The sequence below is a fragment of the Zeugodacus cucurbitae genome, chromosome 5 (assembly GCF_028554725.1).
Source record: "Zeugodacus cucurbitae isolate PBARC_wt_2022May chromosome 5, idZeuCucr1.2, whole genome shotgun sequence".
Taxonomy (NCBI): Eukaryota; Metazoa; Arthropoda; class Insecta; order Diptera; family Tephritidae; genus Zeugodacus; species Zeugodacus cucurbitae.
In genome coordinates, this window is record NC_071670.1 from 27,896,270 (window position 1) to 27,917,368 (window position 21,099).

At 35.1% G+C, this 21,099-nt stretch overlaps 3 protein-coding genes across 3 annotated transcripts; 2 read left to right on the forward strand and 1 right to left on the reverse strand.

The window, feature by feature from the left end:
- Positions 1-12,013: 12,013 nt before the first annotated feature.
- Psmd5_1 (26S proteasome non-ATPase regulatory subunit 5) lies at positions 12,014-13,978 on the reverse strand. Its single transcript, XM_011189278.3, has 3 exons — positions 12,730-13,978; positions 12,473-12,653; positions 12,014-12,416 (listed from the first exon to the last, which is right to left on the reverse strand). The coding sequence occupies exons 1-3, from the start codon at positions 13,682-13,684 to the stop codon at positions 12,056-12,058; spliced, it is 1,497 nt and encodes a 498-aa protein (XP_011187580.1). The 5' UTR covers positions 13,685-13,978; the 3' UTR covers positions 12,014-12,055.
- A 1,224-nt stretch (positions 13,979-15,202) lies between these two features.
- On the forward strand, positions 15,203-17,029 carry LOC105215388 (brahma-associated protein of 60 kDa). Its single transcript, XM_011189276.3, has 3 exons — positions 15,203-15,427; positions 15,498-16,724; positions 16,786-17,029. Exons 1-3 carry the CDS (start codon positions 15,305-15,307, stop codon positions 16,939-16,941), a joined length of 1,506 nt encoding a protein of 501 aa, XP_011187578.1. The 5' UTR covers positions 15,203-15,304; the 3' UTR covers positions 16,942-17,029.
- A 1,726-nt stretch (positions 17,030-18,755) lies between these two features.
- On the forward strand, positions 18,756-20,998 carry LOC105215387 (lipid scramblase CLPTM1L). Its single transcript, XM_011189275.3, has 4 exons — positions 18,756-19,240; positions 19,301-19,435; positions 19,512-19,979; positions 20,037-20,998. The coding sequence occupies exons 1-4, from the start codon at positions 18,932-18,934 to the stop codon at positions 20,793-20,795; spliced, it is 1,671 nt and encodes a 556-aa protein (XP_011187577.1). The 5' UTR covers positions 18,756-18,931; the 3' UTR covers positions 20,796-20,998.
- Positions 20,999-21,099: the final 101 nt, after the last annotated feature.

The window sequence follows — 21,099 nt, forward strand, 5'->3', positions numbered from 1 at the left end:
AGCCCTTGAATGCAAGTAGTGACCAAGGACTTACCTTTTCTACAAAAATTTATGCTTCATTTCAAGTATTAAGTTTCTGAAATCGACAAAAAGTTATTTGAAACAATCGACTTGTTGAACAGTTAAAAAATTCTTTCAATACTATAGAGGGTTTCGTAAAGGCTGATCCTCTACTCGAGCTCTTTGATTACCAGTAAATATTAAGAAAATTCGTTCCATGATATAAACACATTATTGTTTTTATTGTCTCACAAGCGCCTTAGTACTCGAATGTTTATATATTATATGTATGTATGTACATACATATATTGAAATATTTATACAAGTATGAGAGATTGGTAAACAGTAGCCATCACCTTTCACAGATTTCCGGCCTTAATTAACTTATTCGATTTGTACTTCTTGCACACTAGCTACCGTACACGAGTATTTCAATAGTTGGGTAATTAACACTTTTTCGTTATTCTTCATTAGCCTGTAGCAATCCAGTCTTAATGCGTTCGTCCTCAGTGCAATGCAAATGCATTTTGCCATAAAATTCACTGACCAATGTTCGTGGCATGGTTTAACCCGTTCATGTCGACGGCATATTGATGACGAGGGGACTTTCTGAGCACAGTAGGCGTGAAACCCAGCGGCGCTTTAAATTTAATGTAAAGCAGAATGCATAGTCAATACCGAAGAACGGGGGTAAATAAGACAAATGATTTCAAAACTATTTGCTGTGCAAATTTTAAAACGGATTGCAAAAACTGTAACACAAGAAGCTTTAAAAAACGCAAATCTTCCATAAAAACGTCGCTTTTGTTTGATTAATTTACAGGTCTCTTGGTTGGTCGATCGGTGCAGTTGGCAGTTGAGACCGTTGCTGGGGTTTACAGTTTAATTTGCATGCATCTGCTTAATGATGGGAAAATCGCTCGAAATACCGATTCGATCTTCAATCGTTCTCTACGCTGCACGAGTGCAGTTATAATTAACAACGAAATCTCTTCGTGTGCATAATTGCTTATGTAATTAGAGCAAATGGGGCTCCTCTACAACACAAAAAACTGAAAAGCTTTCAAATATGCACAAATCAGGTTTCCTTTCGGAGAATTTAGAAACAATTTAAGTTCTCGTTATTTTCAAGAATAATTGATTTGCTTTGCACATTTAGATTTTACAAATATTACAAAGTTATATACGTATATTATATAAATATTCTTTTTTTAGAAGCATACAATTTTTCATTATACCAATACCGATATATACGGTCCACCGTAAGTTTACGTAAAGTCAACACTAAGTTATTTAAGATACCCCAGAAATTAATGTACAATTTTAACGGATTTGGTTTTCCAAAACAATTTTAAGGAATAAAGTCGTGTTGATAGGTATTTGCCGGATAAAAATCTGGGTCCGTTCCAATTACACAGACCCGACTATCAGAGCGTTGTTTACATGACTTCCGGGAGGAAGAAATGTTGAGATGCTTTACTGTTTGCTGGTAATTTATATACTCTCGCAACAAAAGTTGCTAAAGAGAGTATTATAGTTTTGTTCAAATAACGGTTGTTTGTAAGTCATAAAACTAAACGAGTAAGATATAGGGTTATGTATATCAAAATGATCAGGATGACGAGATGAGTTGAAATCCGGATGTCTGTCTGTCCGTACGTCCGTCCATGCAACGGATAACTTGAGTAAAAATTAAAATATATTGACGAAACATCGTACACATGTTCATTCGGACCACTAGCACGTCCACAAAATGGCGAAAACCGAAAACACATAATATGTCATAACTAAGCCAAAAAAATTTTATTGTCGAAGTGTGCGTGGCCCTTCCCCAAATAGGTTTTTTGTATATATCTCGCAAACCAATAAAATGCTTCACTTACGCACCCCATCACACACCATAAAAATAGTTGAAATCGAATAATAACTACGCCCACCTCCCATAATGAAGATAGTGGAATACCACTTTACACTGTATATGATCTGTGGCATCACTTGTGAAAAAATTTTTGCAATTGGACTATAACTTTTCAATGCCCCGTATATCGAATATGAAGAACTCAGTGCCTTAGGGTAGTTTTTCACCGAAAATATTGGTAAATCTCTCAGATATCTTAATTTTATTCAGAGGGAATATTTTTCTTCTAATAGTGTGTCTCTGTAAAAAGTGGTTAAAATGGCGTCATAATTTCCCCTAGCTTCCAAAAACCTATATTATAGGTTTTTCAAAAATACGATGGTGTGCTCTCTTAATAAAACTACACCAATAAATTGCGAGAGTATAAAATGTTCGGTTGCACCCGAACTTAGCCTTTCCTTACTTGTTATTTTTATTTCTGGAGGATACTGTGAGTCCTTTTTTGGAGTGTGCTGCTGGCATTCTTGATGTATTGGATAACATTAGAAATGTTGAGTTAAAAATGTGTTATGGCTTAATTTATAGATTCAAACCCGTTATTTGGCGATAACGCAAGAACTACTTGTCAGAAGTGAAAAGCGGAGAATTTTCTCAATATTGAATTGCTACAACATTGTAATTGTTGTCGTTATTACTTCACTTAACACTTGGTCTTATTTACAGAATTTATGTTAAAATTATATCTAAAAATCAAAATTTGTTTCTAATAGTTCAACACTCGACTTAAGCGTTTTCCTTTTTTTTCCATATTTCTTTATTTATTGAATCTGCTTTTTTTAAGCCTAACAATAAGTTATAAAATCTTAAATCTATTTAAAAAACTAGACAAGCTCACACAAGTGATTGAGCTGTATTGGTGAAACGTTGCTCTTTTAGTACGCAGACATATCCCTTCTTTTTAGGCGTGTTTGCTCACAGGAATGTACTAAAGCATTAGCCAATGGGTTTGGGTGATCACCGAGTTTAGATATATATTTCAATCTGCTGTCCTCTACTGCTTTCTTTACCATAGAGATACCAAGATCTTTATGGATATTATATTTTCGTTGCGAATGTACCATGGTGAGCACGTGAACGCCGAAGCGTTTTCCTTGTTAATATTTTAATGGACAAACATTAGACTCTTCAGCAAAATAATATCGTAATTTACATTGATTTATGATGTTTGAATACCTGTGTAATCTCACGAAAAATAATACATAAAAACCCCACACTTTAGCAGGGGTAGTCGCCGAAAATTGACGCCATTACGTAATATACAAACATTTATGCATACACTAAAGAACTTGTTTTCTTAGGGTCGCTTCACATTTTTATACACTCGAAACATGTTGCACAGAGTATTATAGTTTTGTTCACATAACGGTTGTATGTATCATCTACAAATAAAAGAGTTACATATGGTGTTATATATATATAATATGGTGTTATATATATATATAAAGGATCAGGATGACGAGTCAAGTTGAAATCCGGATGTCTGTCCGTGCAAGCGATAACTTGAGTAAAAATTGAGATATCTTAATGAAACAAGTAACACATATTCCTTGGCACCCTAAATTATACAGAATAAATAGCAAGAGGAAGCTGCACTCAATTTTTCTACACAATGAAAAATGGGCGTGGCATTGACCACTTATGGGTCAAAAACCATAATAATATAATATTTTCTTGACACCCTGACAACACGGATGAAAAATGGGCGAAATCGGTTCACAAGCACGCCAACTTCCAATATATCTCAATGAAGATAGCGGAATAAAACTTTACACAAATACTGTATTTGAGCTGTGACATCACTTGTGGAAAAATTGTCAAAATCGAACCATGACTTTTCAAGGCAACTGATATCGAACATGAAGAACTCAGTGCCTAAGGATAATTTTTCACCGAAAATATAGGTAAATCTCTCAGATATTTTAATGTAATTCAGAGGGATTTTTTCTCATAACAGTCATAACTTTCTCTAGATCCCATATACCTAATTTTAGGTAATATAAAATTAAGTGAGCATATAGTCTTCGATATATTGTATCATTGTGGTGAAAACAAGTGAAATCTGTTCAGGAATTACCTCAGCCCTGATGATTTTCGTTATTCTATTGGACTTTGGGTCGAATTGATGTAAAATGTTCGGTTGCACGCGAACTTAGCCTTTCCTTATTTGTTTGTTAATAGCTTTTATTATCGAAAACTACGTGTGGGATTTTCCTTGATTGCTTGTAAATATGTTTATAAATAGTAACAGAATAATAACAGAATATGTGTGTGTATAGTCATACTGATTTAATGAATTTGATGGACTTTTAAAGTTAAGTTACATGTACTTCGTTGGTCACAGTTTTTCAGATCATACATTTTGAATACGAGTGCGTTAGAACAATATTTACCCAATTTTATTCATTTTCAGCATTTTCTATCAAATAACTTGTTGAGATTTTGAAGATAAAGATAATTTCTCATATTAGTTGATATTGGGAAAAAACTGGAACAGTCGATTTTAAAAATCGGTTTTTCTTGATTCGTATTTTTCACAAGCAAAGTCATTCGCCGCAGAGAGGTAGGATTCACTTGGTTTCAGACATAGTACATGCTATACAGCTAGGGATTCAAACAACGTGGATTGAAACATCGGATGATCGATGTATCGATGTTTCCTCCAAAAGCATCGAATTCAAAAACATCGGCCATTAAAACATAGATGTATTCTTGAACTTTTTTGCCGTATTTTAATGTCTTAAAAGCTAAGGGGTACAGAAGCAGAAGTATACATATATGAAATATAGTAGTTACTACGTCTTACGTTGATACATTTTATTTACACTTAAGTGACTATTAAGACTTTTTCTCACTAAATAACAGATTTTTTTTTTTCTTCTGCGTGAAAGGTGCTCTGGCTTTAGAAAACAGTCGTTCACTCGGGACTGAAGTGGCCAGGATGTGTAATAAGAAGCCTCGTTATACAACTCCGGAAACACACTTATTATATCAACCCACATCTCTACACATGATTCAAGCAGCTCACGACTTCCGGTTTTAGACCAAGTATCCTCTGGGTAGCCAACAAACAGCTGTTTGGAGGCGAGCTAAAGTGAGAAGACGAACCCGCTTCTGCGGTTGTGCGTAGGGTTTGGGTCCCACCACATAAAAACGAAGTACCAATGAAAAATCGAAGAAGGAAGTCTCGGATGAGACACCCCCGTTTTGATGACGACCCCTGCAAACGTTTTAAGGATAATGATTTTAGGGCATGCACCTGGAATGTCCGGCCCCTAATTGGGAAGGTGCCTCTGCCCAGCTGGTTGATGTCCTCATACGACTAAAGGCTAATATCACCGCCATCCAAGAAGTGCGATGGACGGGACAAGGACGGAAGAAGGTGGGTCCTTGTGACATCTACTACAGCGGCCATATAAAGGTGCGCAAATTTGGTGTTGGATTTGTTGTGGGAGAGAGACTTCGTCCGCATAAAAGCGAGGTTCTTCAACATATCGCTTATTTGCGCCCATGCCCCAACGGAAGAGAAGGACGATGTAACCAAAGATACTTTCTATAAACGTCTAGAATGCACGTATGAGCGCTGCCCCCGCCACGATGTCAAAATCGTGCTTGGCGATTTCAACGCTAGGGTGGGTAAAGAAGATGGGTTTGGCCCAACAGTCGGAAAATTCAGCCTCCATGACGAAACATCGCCAAACGGCCTGAGGCTGATCGACTTCGCTGGGGCCCGAAATATGGTCGTCTGTAATACCAGATTCCAGCATAAGAAAATACATCAAGCTACTTAGCTGTCTACTGATCGAAACACGCGTAACCAAATCGATCATGTTGTGATAGACGGAAGACATGTCTCCTGTGTTTTAGATGTGCGTACGCTCCGAGGACCAAATATAGACTCGGACCATTATCTGGTTGCAGCGAAGATACGCACCCGCCTCTGTGCCGCAAAGAACGCCCGTCAACAAACACAAGGAAGGTTCGACTTTGAAAAGCTGCAATCGCAACAGACAGCCACGAAATACTCCACTCGCCCTCCTGATCTCTGAGCGCACTCATCAGCATCTCGGTATAAGGGAACTGTGGAACGACATCCCAAGCTCACTGCGTACCGCTGCAGCCGAAACAATTGGATTTCGGCAACGACAAAAAACAAGCTGGTACGATGAGGAATGCCGTCTCTCAGAGGAGAGAAAACAGAATGCCTACCTCGCAACGTTGCAAACGACCACAAAACGTGCGGGATGGAATAGATACCGAGAGCTGAAGAGGGAAGCGAGACGCATCTGCAGACCAAAAAAGAAAGAGACCGAAATGCGTGAGTACGAAGAGCTTGAGAAGCTGGCAGACAGAGGTAATGCTCGAAAATTTTATGAAAAAATGAAGCGACTTAATGAAGGTTTCAAGACCGGAGCATCCTCATGTAGAGACCAAGGTGGTAATCTGGTAACCGATGTCCAGGGCATACTGGGATTACGGAGGGAACACTTCTCCGACCTGCTGAATGGCAGTGAAAGTACAATATCAGGAGATGGCGATCGGGTTCGCCCAATGATGGAATCGATGATGATGGAACTGATGTTCCATTACCCGACCATGAAGAAATTCGAATAGCAATTACCCGCCTTAAGAACAACAAAGCGGCGGGGCCTGATAGATTACCGACCGAGCTATTCAAATACGGCGGCGAAGAACTGATAAGGTGTATGCATCAGCTTCTTTGCATAATATGTGTGAAAGACTAAAGCCCACCGCTAACAAACTGATTGGACCTTATCAGTGTGGCTTTAGACCTGGAAAATCGACAACTGACCAGATATTCACCATGTGCCAAATCTTGGAGAAGACCCGTGAAAAGAGGATCGACACACACCACCTTTTTGTCGATTTCAAAGCTGCTTTCGAAAGCACGAAAAGGAGCTGCCTTTACGCCGCGATGTCCCAAGTGCAACCAGGTCGCTCTCCACGTGGTCCCTCCAACGGAGTGGAGGCCTTCCTTGTTGATACTGGTTCCCAGGTATACGAAATTATTTACGACTTCGAAGTTATGACTGTCAAAAGTGACGTGGGCGCCAAGACGCGAATGCGCCGACTGTTTGCTTGATGACAGGAGATATTTCGTCTTGTCCTCATTCACCTCCAGACCCATTCGCTTCGCCTCCTTATCCATGCGAGAAAAAGCAGAACAAACGGCGCGGTTGTTGCTTCCGATGATATCAATATCATCGGCGTACGCCAGGAGCTGTACACTCTTGTAGAAGATTGTACCTTCTGTGTGTAAATAGAATGGTGAAAAAATGTCCCTGTCCAATCCGCTGTAGATTTGATTCACAGCCAGTCAACTCAGCGCGTAAAAATTCAACCGTTTTTCTTGAAATTGCATTTTTCAAACTGAGAAATGACGATACTCAAGGACTATCGGACGCATTCACACGAACTTTTAAACACAGTACATACAGTAGAAAACCTTATTCGTGGGGAATTCTCGGTGGTAAGATAACCGCCATCTTTGGAAAAACACAGTGCTGTATATATTGAGTATGTACTTCATTTTAGTAAAACTTTAGTCATAAAATAACAAATATTATATATATTGCTGTCTTATATAAAGTGAAATTATTTATTTATGCTATATTTCACTCATAGAAGATTTTAGCATCAATGTGTGCCATATTATATGCAAAAAATTTATTTAATGTAGATGAGATATTTTATAAGTGGTGAGAATAAAATACCGTTCTCATACAAGTACTTCTCTGTGGTACGTTATTTTTGGCCACATTTATTTAAACTTTACTGGCACAAAATTAAAAAAAAAATCCATTTCTGCTAGTTTTTACTTAAATTATTTACAAATATTTATACTTAAAAAGCTTTGAAGTACACAAAAGCTTTATGAGGTTGAAACGATACGTGGTCGCCTCCTTATTAAACATTTTTAAAACAAAATATGTCATGATGCTATTGAATAGGTATTTCAAACCATCGGGTCCAAGGTAACAAGAATCAAAATCGTCATTTAATACTAGTTTTTTTATGAAATTTGTAAAAGGCTCAAGAGCTTTTACTATACTTTTGTAAACATATAGGCGTTTTCAAAGTAAGACAGCAAACAATTGCGCATTTTAAAATATTCATTATACATATCAAAGTGTATTCAACAAAGTGAACCAGGTATATGACATATCACAACTTTTTACCCGAATGTGACATGTTTGTTGCCATTGATTTAACCCATACATTTATTCAAAAATTCAAATTTTGAAATTCAAAAGTAAACAAATTTCAAACCAAAAAAAAATATTTTTTAAATGAATAAAAGAAAATGCCGAATACTTTCTGCTTAGGCAAAACAACTCATGGAAGCAATTTACTAAGGTTTTGTGCTCCAACTGACAAATTGCATTTTATTTTATCAATATATATTATATTGTTAAAGTTAAAAAAGACGGGTTAATGTAAACAAAAACATGTATTGTTTACTATTTTATTGTCAAAAGCGGATATGTCAAATACTTAGATCACTTTGTGTGAATTTCTCTGAAGGAAATCGTTTTCAATTATGTCAATTTACATAGAAAGTCTAATAGATTGAAGTTTGCCAAGAACTATCTTGAACCAGACATACATACTCTTTCAAGGTTATTTAGTGAAAATTATTCAAATTGTTTCATAGTAATATTAAATCTTTTAATTTTAAAAGCGCCAAATGCAGTGTTACCAACCCAGGGATGTATTTATTTTAATTATATATTTCAAAATTAGTTGAATCGTCTTATACACCTGTACATAAAATATAACTAACTTATCAATAAATAACATTTAATACCACCATAAAATTTAATAAATATGCGAAATAATTTAAAATAAATAATTCCAGTAATAATAAAAATAATTATTTAATTTTATAATTATTTAAGTACTGTTCATCGGACTTTAGAATTCCAACACGACAATGATCCAAAACACACGGCTCACATTGTTAAGGAATGGCCACTCTACAGGACGCCCAAACAATTAAAAACATCACCCCAATCTCCTGATATGAACCCTATCGAGCATTTGTGGGATTATTTAGAGAGAAAAATCAGAAAACACCAAATAATCAGCAGAATCTTTGAAAGCAGCATTAATCGAAGAATGGGGCAAGATACCACATTCAGTGACCCAAAAACTGGTAAAGTCCATGCCAGGCAGGTTGAGTAATTGCACCCAAAGGCTTTCCAACAAAATATTAACGGTTCATGAAAACTAAAAAAAAAACTGTTTGAACTTTTTTGTTCTTAATGTAAACATACTTTAGTGACGTAATTTTAAGCAATTTTAATATTTTTTATTTCTAATTTGAAAAATTATTGATTTAAGTTTAGGTTTTTTGCTATTGTTTTTAATTAATATGTGAATTAATTGAAAAACATAAAAAAATTGGTATTATTATTAGGTTTAAGACATTTTTTTCTCAAACAAAAAGAGATAAACGCTCTGCATACTTATTTTTGTGATACACTGTATGTACAATTTCATTCATTAAATTACTCCTATGGAAATATATAGTACATACTGATATCACTAATTTTGCCAGATGATATAATGCTGATTCGATACAAACATCAACAGAAACGAAATTCAAATTGGGTGTATGAGAAAAGTTAACCGGAGGCGCTGGAATCATTCTATTGAGATTATTGAGCTAGACCCATGATTCAATTATACAACGATTGGTAAGTAAACAGCTTTCTCACTTTTTTGACACCCATTCCGCGTAAAATTGGTAATTGTTCAAAAAATGTATATAGTAGAAGATATTTACCAATACAAGGGGTAGGCAATACTTCAAATGAAGCGAAATATTTGGACCCACTTCTACCAGATGAATATGTTTCCACGTGTCTGCCGATTTATTATAAAGGTTTCATACTGATTTCCGAAAATAAAATGAAAAACTCGATTCTTGAGAAAAATGTTAAATATTCGGCCCTATTCCCGTTGTCGTTTTAATAGTCGTTTCTAAGTCGTCGTCGTTCTTATCGTCGTTTCGTTCCTAAATTGGTATTCTTGAAGTATATCGTAACGCCTAAGAAAAGTTATCGAAATTTGTCTATATATTTTACATAGTATACTTTAAGGCGCTCTTTTCCCATATAAAAATCTCTTGTTAATATAACGAGACACATTTTTAAAGCAGTCCTTAATGGATTTTATGCTATTCTCTATTGACTCTAAACAACGTTATCACTGTAATTATTGTACTTACGTACAACAATGTTAGTCTTCCATCTTTATTTGATTTTTTAAAAGAAGTAGTGATGACATCTGCGTCCTCCAAACTTTCTTCTAAAATATGTTATACTTCCAGCGTCTCATGCTCCTTGCTTCTGGCTAATCCGACTACTCTACCTAGTGGTTCTGCCAAAGGAGACATGGTATCTGTTTATTAACTTCTCGTCTTGTTGGAGTACTATTTTTATTCTTCGTTTTGAATTTTAAGCCCTTTCATATCTTAAATATACTCTTAGATATAAAAATGCAATTTTATTAATGCCAACAATATCCGACGCGAGATGGCGGTGGAATGGATTTAGTTTTTTTTTTAGAAAAAAATATCCCTCCCTAAAAAATCGAAATTTAAAGGATTTATCCCTTTTCTAAAGTCCTTGGCAAATGCAGGATATTTTTCCATTTCAGAAATTAAAATTTCAAACTGTTTCCGATTTGGAATTTGGATCTTCACTTCAAATATTCCTTCAAACAACCGCGTCGTTTCTATGTCGCTCACAATTATAGCAACGACTGTTTCTATGTCGTTTCTATAGTCATATCAAATTGGGGAATCTCAATTTATTTTCGATAAATGTCGTTAACGCCAACAGGAATGCCAAATAGGCGTTCTTAAGTCGTTTTACAACGATAACGACAACGGAAATAGAGGCGATTAATGCAATTTTTTTTAAGATATGTAACACTAGAACAACGAAAATCATTATAAATAATATATTAGGGCTGAAATAATTCATAAAATAATAACAATTAAGAAAAATAATTCATTCACTCATTTTCACCACCAAGGTACACTATATCCATTGTATTAAGATATGTATCTCTATTTTGTTAAAATATCTCCCATATTAACCGGTATATGTACATATGTGTTTTTGAAAAACCTATAATTAGGAGATAGGGGAAGTTATGACCCGATTGTAATCATTTTTGGTAGAGAGACACACTAACATTAAAATATCTGAGAGATTTACTGACATTTTCGGTAAAAAAAATTACCCTTAGGCATTCAGTTCTTCATGTTCGATATCCGGGCATTGAAAAGTCATGGTCCGATTTTGACACTTTTTCACAAGTGATGCTACGCCTCAAATTCAGTATTATACAAAGTTTTATTCCAATATCTTATTTGTTCCTATTGTATGTATTAATGTATGGAATTCAACATTGAGTTATATGGAAAGAAGGGGTGATTTTGAACCCATATTTTCCGTGTCATCAGGGTGGTAAGGACATATTATATGCCGAATTTCACTGAAATCGGTCGAGTAGTTTCTGAGATATAAATTCAAAAGTGGGCGACGCCCGTTTTTTTTTTATCTGAGTGCATCTTCTTTCTGCCATTTCTTCTGTAAAATTTAATGATTCTGACATTTTTCGTTATGAGTTAACGTACTTTTAGTTCAACAAAGCCTTTGTAAGGGAGGTGGGCGTGGTTATTATCCGATTTCCTATATTTTTACGGTGTATAATGGGGTACATAATAGAAACGACTGCGGAAAGTTTGGTTTATATAGCTTTTGGTTTGCGAGAAATATGCAAAACAAACCTATGTGTCCACTTTTCAAAAGAAATTATATTTCACATATCGACCGTTAACACATTTATAGTCAAACATTTTAACCTTATATTAGGTATATAAGGACTAGGAGAAGTAATTATCAATCAATTATCAAGATCATTGTAATAATTTAGAATATAAAGGATCTTCTGGTAAAGCATTGATCAAAACTAACTTTAACAACACTCCCAAGCAATTCAGTACAAACTTCAGTGTTAAGTTTCCCATTTCTCCCATTTTTGATTGACAGATAACAAATATTTTTCAATTATATTTTTATATTGTTTTTATTTACCCATACATTAATTACCTTCCGTAGCTATATCAAATATACTTTGCACGAAGTAAGGGCCTTCATTAACATAAGTTCGCAATTGCAAATTGATTTGCATATCAAAAACATCGCTGTCTGCTAAAAGACTGATTAACTCAAATTTTTTGTATTTCGCTTCTTTGTCAAACTCAATTTTTCGATCAAGCAAAAATTCCACAAAACCAGCCGTATTTTTTAACGCCAGTAATCCCCATTTATGAAGGCAAACGGATTTAATGAAGCTTAGACAAGCAACTTTGATATCAGGAAACGGGTTTCGGCAGTAGTCCATCAGAAATTGCATACTTTCTTCTCCCGCTAAGTTCTTGAACCATTTTTGTAGCAGGGCTCTGAAAAATGAACGAAGATAATTTAAATATTTATATTGAGATCGTTCCACAGTTACTCTATTTCAGCAGTAGAACTGTCAGTGGTGAAAACCATTTCCAATGTGTTAAATGCACGATTTTTCAAATCAGTTGAGAGATTTCTCAAATATGAACCCAAAGCTTCAAACGTTACCTTAGTCAGCACTGGATAATTTTGATCTAAAAGCTGTTTTCCTTGTTTTGTTTGTGTGAGATTTGCTAAAATTAAGATTAATGAATTTGCAAAAAATAGAAAAGGTAATTCTTTAATTTTATATTAATTAAAAGTATTTACCAAATGTATCAAACGCCGCTGGTAATATTGATATGTTCCCAGAAAGAATGCTCTCAAATAGACATTGTATCATATGAGGATAATCAACAATTACTTTCTGAGGTTGCACTGAAGCGGTTTTGCCAAAAAATTTCATTATGCCTGGAATAAGTAATTGATCTATTGGGTTTTGGTCAACATTTTCCACTCGTCTGCTTATTAATTCGAAAACTTGTCTATTTTCTAGATATAGTAATCCATGATTTTGTTCTGCAAGTGCAACAAGTATTTCCAGAATATTTACTTGAAATAGTACATCATCATTATCAAGCTCTGACAAAGCACGATCGAGCAGAAATTCAACTTGCTGTAGCATAGTTGCCGATTGCTTTGCAAGATTTACACCAAGTTCATATACACGACATTTAATAATTTCATCACTTGTCAACATATTTAATAATTTATTTTTAATGCCTTCTTCATTAATATGTTGTTCCAGAACTATAGTTAATATTCCAATTGCTGGAACTCCAACTTTACAGTCCTCTTCTTTCAATCCATTTAAAATGTGTATGAGAAGTTCGGTAGATATTTGAACAGGTTTCTTGTTGTTTCGCTGTCTCTCCAACTGCTTTAAAATTGTGTTGAAAACAATCGATTTTATTTCAGATCGTGGATGCGTTAGCGTCCACTCCAAAATGGTCGGTAAAGTGTTTTGTTCAAAGCTCATGTGTGACATACATATTGATAATATATCAGCTGCAAGTTCACATTGCTCCTTGGCCTCATTTTTACAATTCAAACATTCCATAAACTCTGGAGCGCTGAGTAAACGGTCAGTAATTAGCGTTTCCAACTGAACATCTGAAGTATCACTAATTTCATACAAACGCATGCGAATTTCAGACAATGCGGACAGGCGATTCTCCTGGATAATTAAATTGTTTATTTGTTCACAAAACCAACTTTCGTCCATTGTGACCGATTATGTGGGTTAACAAATATTTCATAAATCTTATAACGAATTCAAAACTATTCTATATCGTTTCCACTTTTTGTTGTATAGTTATCAATAAATTACAATTCACTCCATTTGACATTTGCTTCTTGGGTTGCCACATTGACGTCAATTATCAACAGGTGAGTCACCGAATTGTATATTGTGACGAAAATAGATACCAGAATAAACTAGAATCAACAATTCCGATTTCTTTGACGCCACGATCTGAAGGTATAGTTGGAAAGAGCAGGTCCTCCTGATTAAAAAATATATAGGGTTATCGAGATTTTCGGCTTTAAAAATCAAAAACTTGCTAGATGTATCTAGACATCGATATTCGTAGTTGCCAGAATGTTCGAGTGGTGATGTATCGCTTACAATCGACTATATGAGGGCTGCCGGACTGGCAGCAAGACACAGTTCTGATAAGAGAATTGTCGAGTAAGGACAATTCTAAAGAGAGAGTTGTCGAGTGAAATGTAAACAACTCAGTATATACAGTAGAAAACCTTTTTTTGTTTACATTAATTTTCACCTTTTAACACACCACCGAGGCGTACTTGGGTTGTGTGCTACGCTTTTTTTGCTACAATTGTGGTAATTAGGGTGTTGTGCTAGCATTTAATCTTCACAAAACTTTTAAAGTCCGATGATCAGTACTTAAATAATTATTAAATAAAATAAATTTTTTCATTATTATTGGAATTATTTTAAATTATTTCGGATATTTATTAAATTTTATGTGGTATTAAGTGTTATTTATTGATAAGTTAGTTTTATTTTATGTACAAGTATGTACTGTGGTAAACAAGCTATAAGTTAGAGTTGTAGAGTAGAGTAATAAGTCTTAAGTTATAAAGAATTAGAAATAAAGATTAGTGTATAGCCATTAAAATGTGACTTTTATTTGACAATCCAGTGATAGAACCCAGGGTAGGGTTTCAGCGTAAACGAAAGATTTTGGAAATCCATTACAATATTATTAAGAGTTTAAATCAAGTTCAAACTAACTTTGAATGCTTTGTAGAAATATGGATAATAAAATCCAGCATAAATCAGCATAAATCTTGGAAAATATTAGAGTGAAAAGTGATATTTAAAATAAGAAATTTTTGCTTAAAAACCCTAAATAAATGTAAAATTTTAATTTGAAGTGGAAGTGGAAGAAGTGCGTAAAATGTGTTAAAGTGTGTGAAATTGCTTGTTGAAATTTTGATTTTTAAAGCCAAAAATCTTGAAAATCTGCGGTACCTAGAACCCTATATATTTTTTAATCAGGAGGACTTGCTCTTTCCAACGATACCTTCAGATCGTGGCGCCAAAGAAATCAGAATTGTCCCAATCAAATAATAAGTAGGCTTTTTTGTTGTTTTTATCTCAGTACGAATATAATGCCTCAACTTACACTGATCATTATTCATAAGGAATTTATCGGTGTAAGCACGACCTTTAAATGTGGAATTTGAAGAGCTGGCAACACGGATGAGGTGAGTTACTTGTGACAGTGGTGTTTTGTTTTACGCCATTTTTATTGGAAAACTTTTCGTGACGCTAGTAAAAAGTGTATGTTTTTCGTGTGCTCTAATTATATTTAAAATGTCTCAAAGATTTGCTCCTGGGCAGCCAGGACCTGCTCCGGTTCCCGGACAACCCCGATACCAAGCACCACCTCCACAAACTTCCGGTATGCGGCCATATACAACTGGTGGCAGTTTTCCTGTAAGTATTCAATTCTATTGATTTATATTTCGTTGCATATTTATGGTCTATTTTCCATAAATTTTAATAGCAACGTGGATTCCCATTGCATCCAAATCCGGCTCAACCAGGACAAAGCAATGCGAATTCACCAGGTGGACCGCCATTACATGCTAGGGCCTCGCAACCGGGTTTTCAAAGTGGTTTGAGAGGAAGTGGCTCCGGTGGTGGAAATAAACGATCAGCGGAATCTCGTAACATGAATAGTAATCAAAGTAAAGGAGATTTTGTAGCAGCAAAGAAAAAGAAAAAACTTGCAGATAAAATTTTACCTCAAAAGGTAAGAGATTTAGTACCGGAATCGCAAGCATATATGGATTTACTTACGTTTGAGCGAAAACTGGATGCCACCATTATGAGGAAGCGTTTAGATATTCAAGAAGCATTGAAACGGCCTATGAAACAAAAGCGTAAACTTCGTATATTTATTTCTAATACATTCTATCCATGTAAGGAACCAAGCAATGAAGGTGATGAAGGATCCGTAGCTTCATGGGAATTGCGAGTGGAAGGTCGTTTATTAGAAGATGGTAAAGGAGACCCCACTACAAAAATAAAAAGGAAGTTTTCATCTTTCTTCAAATCTTTGGTTATTGAGTTGGATAAGGAATTGTATGGCCCTGATAATCATTTGGTGGAGTGGCATCGCACTCACACAACTCAAGAAACTGATGGTTTCCAAGTGAAACGTCCTGGTGACAGGAACGTACGTTGTACAATTTTGCTGTTACTAGATTATCAGCCACTACAATTCAAATTGGACCCAAGACTAGCACGTCTACTCGGAGTGCATACACAGACTCGTCCTGTAATCATTTCAGCGCTATGGCAATATATAAAAACTCATAAATTACAAGATGCTCATGAGCGTGAATACATAAATTGTGACAAATATTTGGAACAAATATTTGGATGCCAGCGCATGAAATTTGCTGAGATACCACAACGTCTCAATCCCCTACTGCATCCTCCAGATCCAATTGTTATTAACCACTTTATAGAGAGCGGTGCAGAAAACAAGCAAACGGCATGTTATGATATAGACGTTGAAGTTGATGACACACTTAAAAATCAGATGAATAACTTTTTAATGAGCACAGCTAGTCAACAGGAAATCCAGGGGTTGGATACCAAAATTCACGAGACGGTGGACACCATCAACCAAATGAAAACCAATCGGGAGTTCTTTTTGAGTTTTGCAAAAGATCCTCAAAAATTCATACACCGTTGGATAGTTAGCCAAACAAGGGATTTGAAGGTATGTGTACAATATTTGATGCATAAACTTAACTAAATTGTACTTTTGTTGTATAATGTAGGCGATGACGGATATCGTTGGTAATCCAGAAGAAGAACGTCGTGCTGAATTTTATTATCAACCGTGGACCCATGAAGCTGTATCTCGTTATTTCTTTACGAAAGTGAATCAAAAACGTGCGGAATTGGAGCAAGCCTTAGGCATACGTAATGGTTAACCTATCTAAATTTGCTCATTAATTACTTATATATCACTTTTTTTTAATATTGGTATAATAAATTCTACACACATATTATTTTTACATACATTTGCATTATGTAATTATTGCACAAGCAAACATATTCATCTGAAGCTACAGTTCTAAATACTCCATCTTTCACAAAGTGTGAATCATATTTAAGGAAACGCCACATAATTAATTAAATATTTTTCTCACAAAACAATAACAATAACAAATTTTGGATTTGTAAATTATAATTGGCACCAGATTGTTAACAGGTTGTTGAAGTGAATTAGAATGGCTTTCGTAATACAGTGGAACTTTCATAACTAAAACTTCTATAAGTCGAAGATCTCCATAGATAGATAGATAGATAATGAATTTGAGGTGAGCACCACGACCAGTGGTCTATTGTCTACAGCGACTCCATAAGACCCAGTACCCTGAAAAATTCCAGGATAGTATTAGGACTTAGCGAAACGATGCGCCCCTCTGTTGGGATGGTATATCCTAAAACTTTGCTCCTGCTTCTATGAAGCGCTGCACATTCCAGCAGTAAGTGCAGGGGAGTTTCGTCCTCAATGTCACAGAAGCGACAGGTCCGCGACGAGACCAAGGCCAGATTAGATTAGATCTCCATAACTCGAACTCTCAAATTGGCAATAGAAGTCAATTTTCATACAAATTTCCTTCCATAAATCGTACTTTTCGACCAGGGCATAATACAAAATGTAAAATTTTACTATCAAGGAATAATTTTAAAGGAGTTCCGATATTCGTATGGAGGCGAACAGAAAATATGATATTATAAATCATGTAATAAAGGCATGAGATACAGACGTCAAGAGCCAAACAATAGGAAAATGCGACAAACATAATTAAATAATACATGTTTTAATGTATTTAAATGAATCTGTTTGCGAAATAAATAACTGAAACTGTGGATATATTAATATTTTATAGCTTTTTGAAAGATATTTATAGCTTGGTGATTCGAGTTAGAGAAGTGATAATTTATTATTATTATTACACATTGGTCTATTAGTGGTGGTCATTACATAAAAAAATTAATAGCAGTCCAAATATTTGAAATCCATTAATCGTTCGGAGAAACGAAGAAGTAACGGAGGACTTCGAATTCGTCAGTGGAGAGCTCAACTCACGCTACTCTACTATAATTTAATACATATATTATAAGTAAAAGTAGTTGTTTTGTATCTGTTATATGTATAAAAAATGTTTGGATGAGAGGTAAGACAATTGCCGTCGAAATCATCTCACGGTAGGTCAAGGAAAAGTACTAACGGGTCGAACTAAAGGGGTGCCAAACTTATGTTGGGCATGTGATGTTATAGTCTAGAAAATTAGGATATTAATGAGTTCCACACCTAACAATCGAAACGTTGAACGACACCGAAGTGCGACCGTTCCCACGACAGTCAGATCTAAATAACCGGAACGGACCCAGATTTTTATCCGGTAAAGAAATTGCAATATAAACGTTGTTGGCAATTGGTTGGTCATTCGTCAATTACGCAGCGTTAATGGGGTCGAGCGTCAGAAAAAGATCAAGATTTGTCACAACACCGCAACGGATGCCTCTTTATGTCTTCTCATAACCATATACACAATAAAAACTCTATGTTCCCAGTGAATTTTTATTCAATAAGTTACTACTAAAAATTAACTATTGAATTCACGTTCATCACCGTTTCACCGATAATTTACTTAGCAAAAATTAAAGTTTTTCGTTTTTAGCAGGAAGTAAAGGTACACTGTGGCATCATTGTTAATTATTGTGAATGGCTTAGTTAAGAAGAAGCATTTTGAGTGAATGGTAAATACGTCGCTACTTTCTTTCGCCGGCCCAGTTGGCTGGTTGTATAGTAATAACAAAAAAAGTAAATAAAGTGTAGCTAACATTATTTTTTAACGCTCTTCACGTTTTTTACCGGTTTATATATAGTAATGCAATAATATAACCAAAATGTATTATCCATCAATTACAACGATATTGGGCGTTGCCTTTATGGCTTACATAGCCCATTCTATGTGGGTGATGGCTCAGTTGTTCACTACGTTACATTGTTCAGGCCAACCGTGCTATTCATCATTTCTGAGTGATAACCCACGAATGCAATTAGCATTATTTACGTCCACCACCCCAAATCCGATAACCAACGAAGTTTCTAAAATATTTAGTACTAAAAGATTCGATTATAGAAATTCTTATTTAGAAGAGTTCGAAATTGATGTACCATTAAAAACTCGCCGTAACGGAAGCCTATATTTGCAGGTAAAATTAATTAAATTGTTAAGATTTCATAATTATCATACAATTTTAATTTGATTTAAGGTTGTCTTAGCTTTGGAAGGCGAACCACTGGAGTGGAGAACCTTAAGAAGAGATGGCCCTACGATTATCCACGTAACCAGGTTGACAGAATTTATTACGCCGCGAATAGAAGCATTTAATCTGCTTGGTGACAGCGTAAGTTACACAATTGTGAAAACAAACAATTTCATTTTTACAGTTTATTTAAACGTTAATCATACAATATTTATAGAGAGAAGCGAATACACATCAAGCTGAGAAAAAAGATAATATGAAATCAGGCAAAGCAAATGATAATACCAAGGAAAGAAAGCCAGTTACACATATTATGTCTCATGTTCACATAAATTTACTAACAGACGCTATATCATTATCAAATGCTGATGTTCCGCCTGAAATGGCGAAGCTAATACAAATAAATCGCAATCGTCAAATAATGCCAATCCTTAAAACAGATTTCTTTAACACGCGTTTAAAAAATTTGGTACAAGTGACCAGAAATACCACCGAATTTAACATAACATTTTATTATAAACCAATTGGCATTGGAAAACTACGTTTAATGCTTATGGTCGAACATGCCATGCAAATGATGCAAACTATAGGCTTCTCAAAGAAGGATATTGATGAAGTAAAGGGTATGTTCTCTGACACAAACGTATATCTGCTATGCGGTACTATATTCGTCGCAAGTGTGCATGTAAGCTTAGTAATATTAAAACTCATATTATGTGCTAAATATTAATTTTATTTTTAGATACTATTTGATTTCCTCTCCTTTAAAAATGATGTGATTTTCTGGCGCAGAAAAAAGTCATACGAGGGTCTATCAACGCGCACAACACTTTGGCGAGCATTCTCACAAATTGTTATTTTTATGTATTTACTAGATGAGAACACATCAATGCTGGTACTGGTTCCGGCTGGTCTAGGAATGTTTATAGAATTGTGGAAGTGCAAGAAGATATTAAAATTAGAAATAGGCATGCGTGGCATTAAACGAAAACAACTTAAAGAAGAACAATCAAGCAGAAATGCGGAAAAGAAAACCGAAGAATTCGATAAGCAAGGCATGAAATATTTGAGTTATTTATTATATCCGTTATGCTTGGCTGGCGCTATTTATTCACTCTTATATCAGCCACATAAAAGTTGGTACTCTTGGACTCTTAACTCGCTTGTTAATGGCGTTTATGCCTTTGGTTTTCTATTCATGTTGCCACAATTGTTTGTAAATTATAAGCTGAAATCCGTTGCAGCGCTACCGTGGAGAGCTTTTATGTACAAGGCATTTAACACTTTCATAGATGATTTCTTTGCTTTCATTATCACCATGCCTACTGCGCATAGAGTAGCATGTCTGCGAGATGATGTTGTGTTCCTTATATACTTATATCAGCGCTGGCTCTATCCAGTGGACAAGAACAGGCTTGATACTGGCCTCGCAATTGAAGAAAATACTGAGACTGAGGAAATTATGACTTCTACAAGTAATTCTAATAAAAAGGACAACTAATACGCAAGCTGTCTGACACAAAGGATGCAATGAAACCTATAACATTCCTTTAATCTGAGTTAATACAGCGAAAGTTGTAGCACTGAAATAAATGCACTAAATGTTTTGTATTTCACCAAAGCAATTGATTTGTTATTATGTATGATTGTATGTCCGTATTAGTAAAAATTGAGTGTTTTTGAATAAAGAACAAGTTACATGTGCGTACTGCATTTACGATTAAATGCTTCGGCGAAAGCAAGTTATAAGTCGCATCATTTAATGAATTAGATAATCTTGCAATTCGAAAGAATTAAAGGTATGA

Coding starts and splice junctions, on each gene's coding strand:
- Psmd5_1 (XM_011189278.3), bottom strand. CDS start 13,684: ATGGACGAAAGTTGGTTTTGTGAACAAATAAACAATTTAATTATCCAG. Junction 12,654..12,729: donor AGCGGCGTTTGATACATTTG/GTAAATACTTTT, acceptor TCTTAATTTTAG/CAAATCTCACACAAACAAAA. Junction 12,417..12,472: donor AGTTCTACTGCTGAAATAGA/GTAACTGTGGAA, acceptor TTCATTTTTCAG/AGCCCTGCTACAAAAATGGT.
- LOC105215388 (XM_011189276.3), top strand. CDS start 15,305: ATGTCTCAAAGATTTGCTCCTGGGCAGCCAGGACCTGCTCCGGTTCCC. Junction 15,428..15,497: donor CAACTGGTGGCAGTTTTCCT/GTAAGTATTCAA, acceptor AAATTTTAATAG/CAACGTGGATTCCCATTGCA. Junction 16,725..16,785: donor GCCAAACAAGGGATTTGAAG/GTATGTGTACAA, acceptor TGTATAATGTAG/GCGATGACGGATATCGTTGG.
- LOC105215387 (XM_011189275.3), top strand. CDS start 18,932: ATGTATTATCCATCAATTACAACGATATTGGGCGTTGCCTTTATGGCT. Junction 19,436..19,511: donor TTAATCTGCTTGGTGACAGC/GTAAGTTACACA, acceptor CAATATTTATAG/AGAGAAGCGAATACACATCA. Junction 19,980..20,036: donor TATTCGTCGCAAGTGTGCAT/GTAAGCTTAGTA, acceptor TTTTATTTTTAG/ATACTATTTGATTTCCTCTC.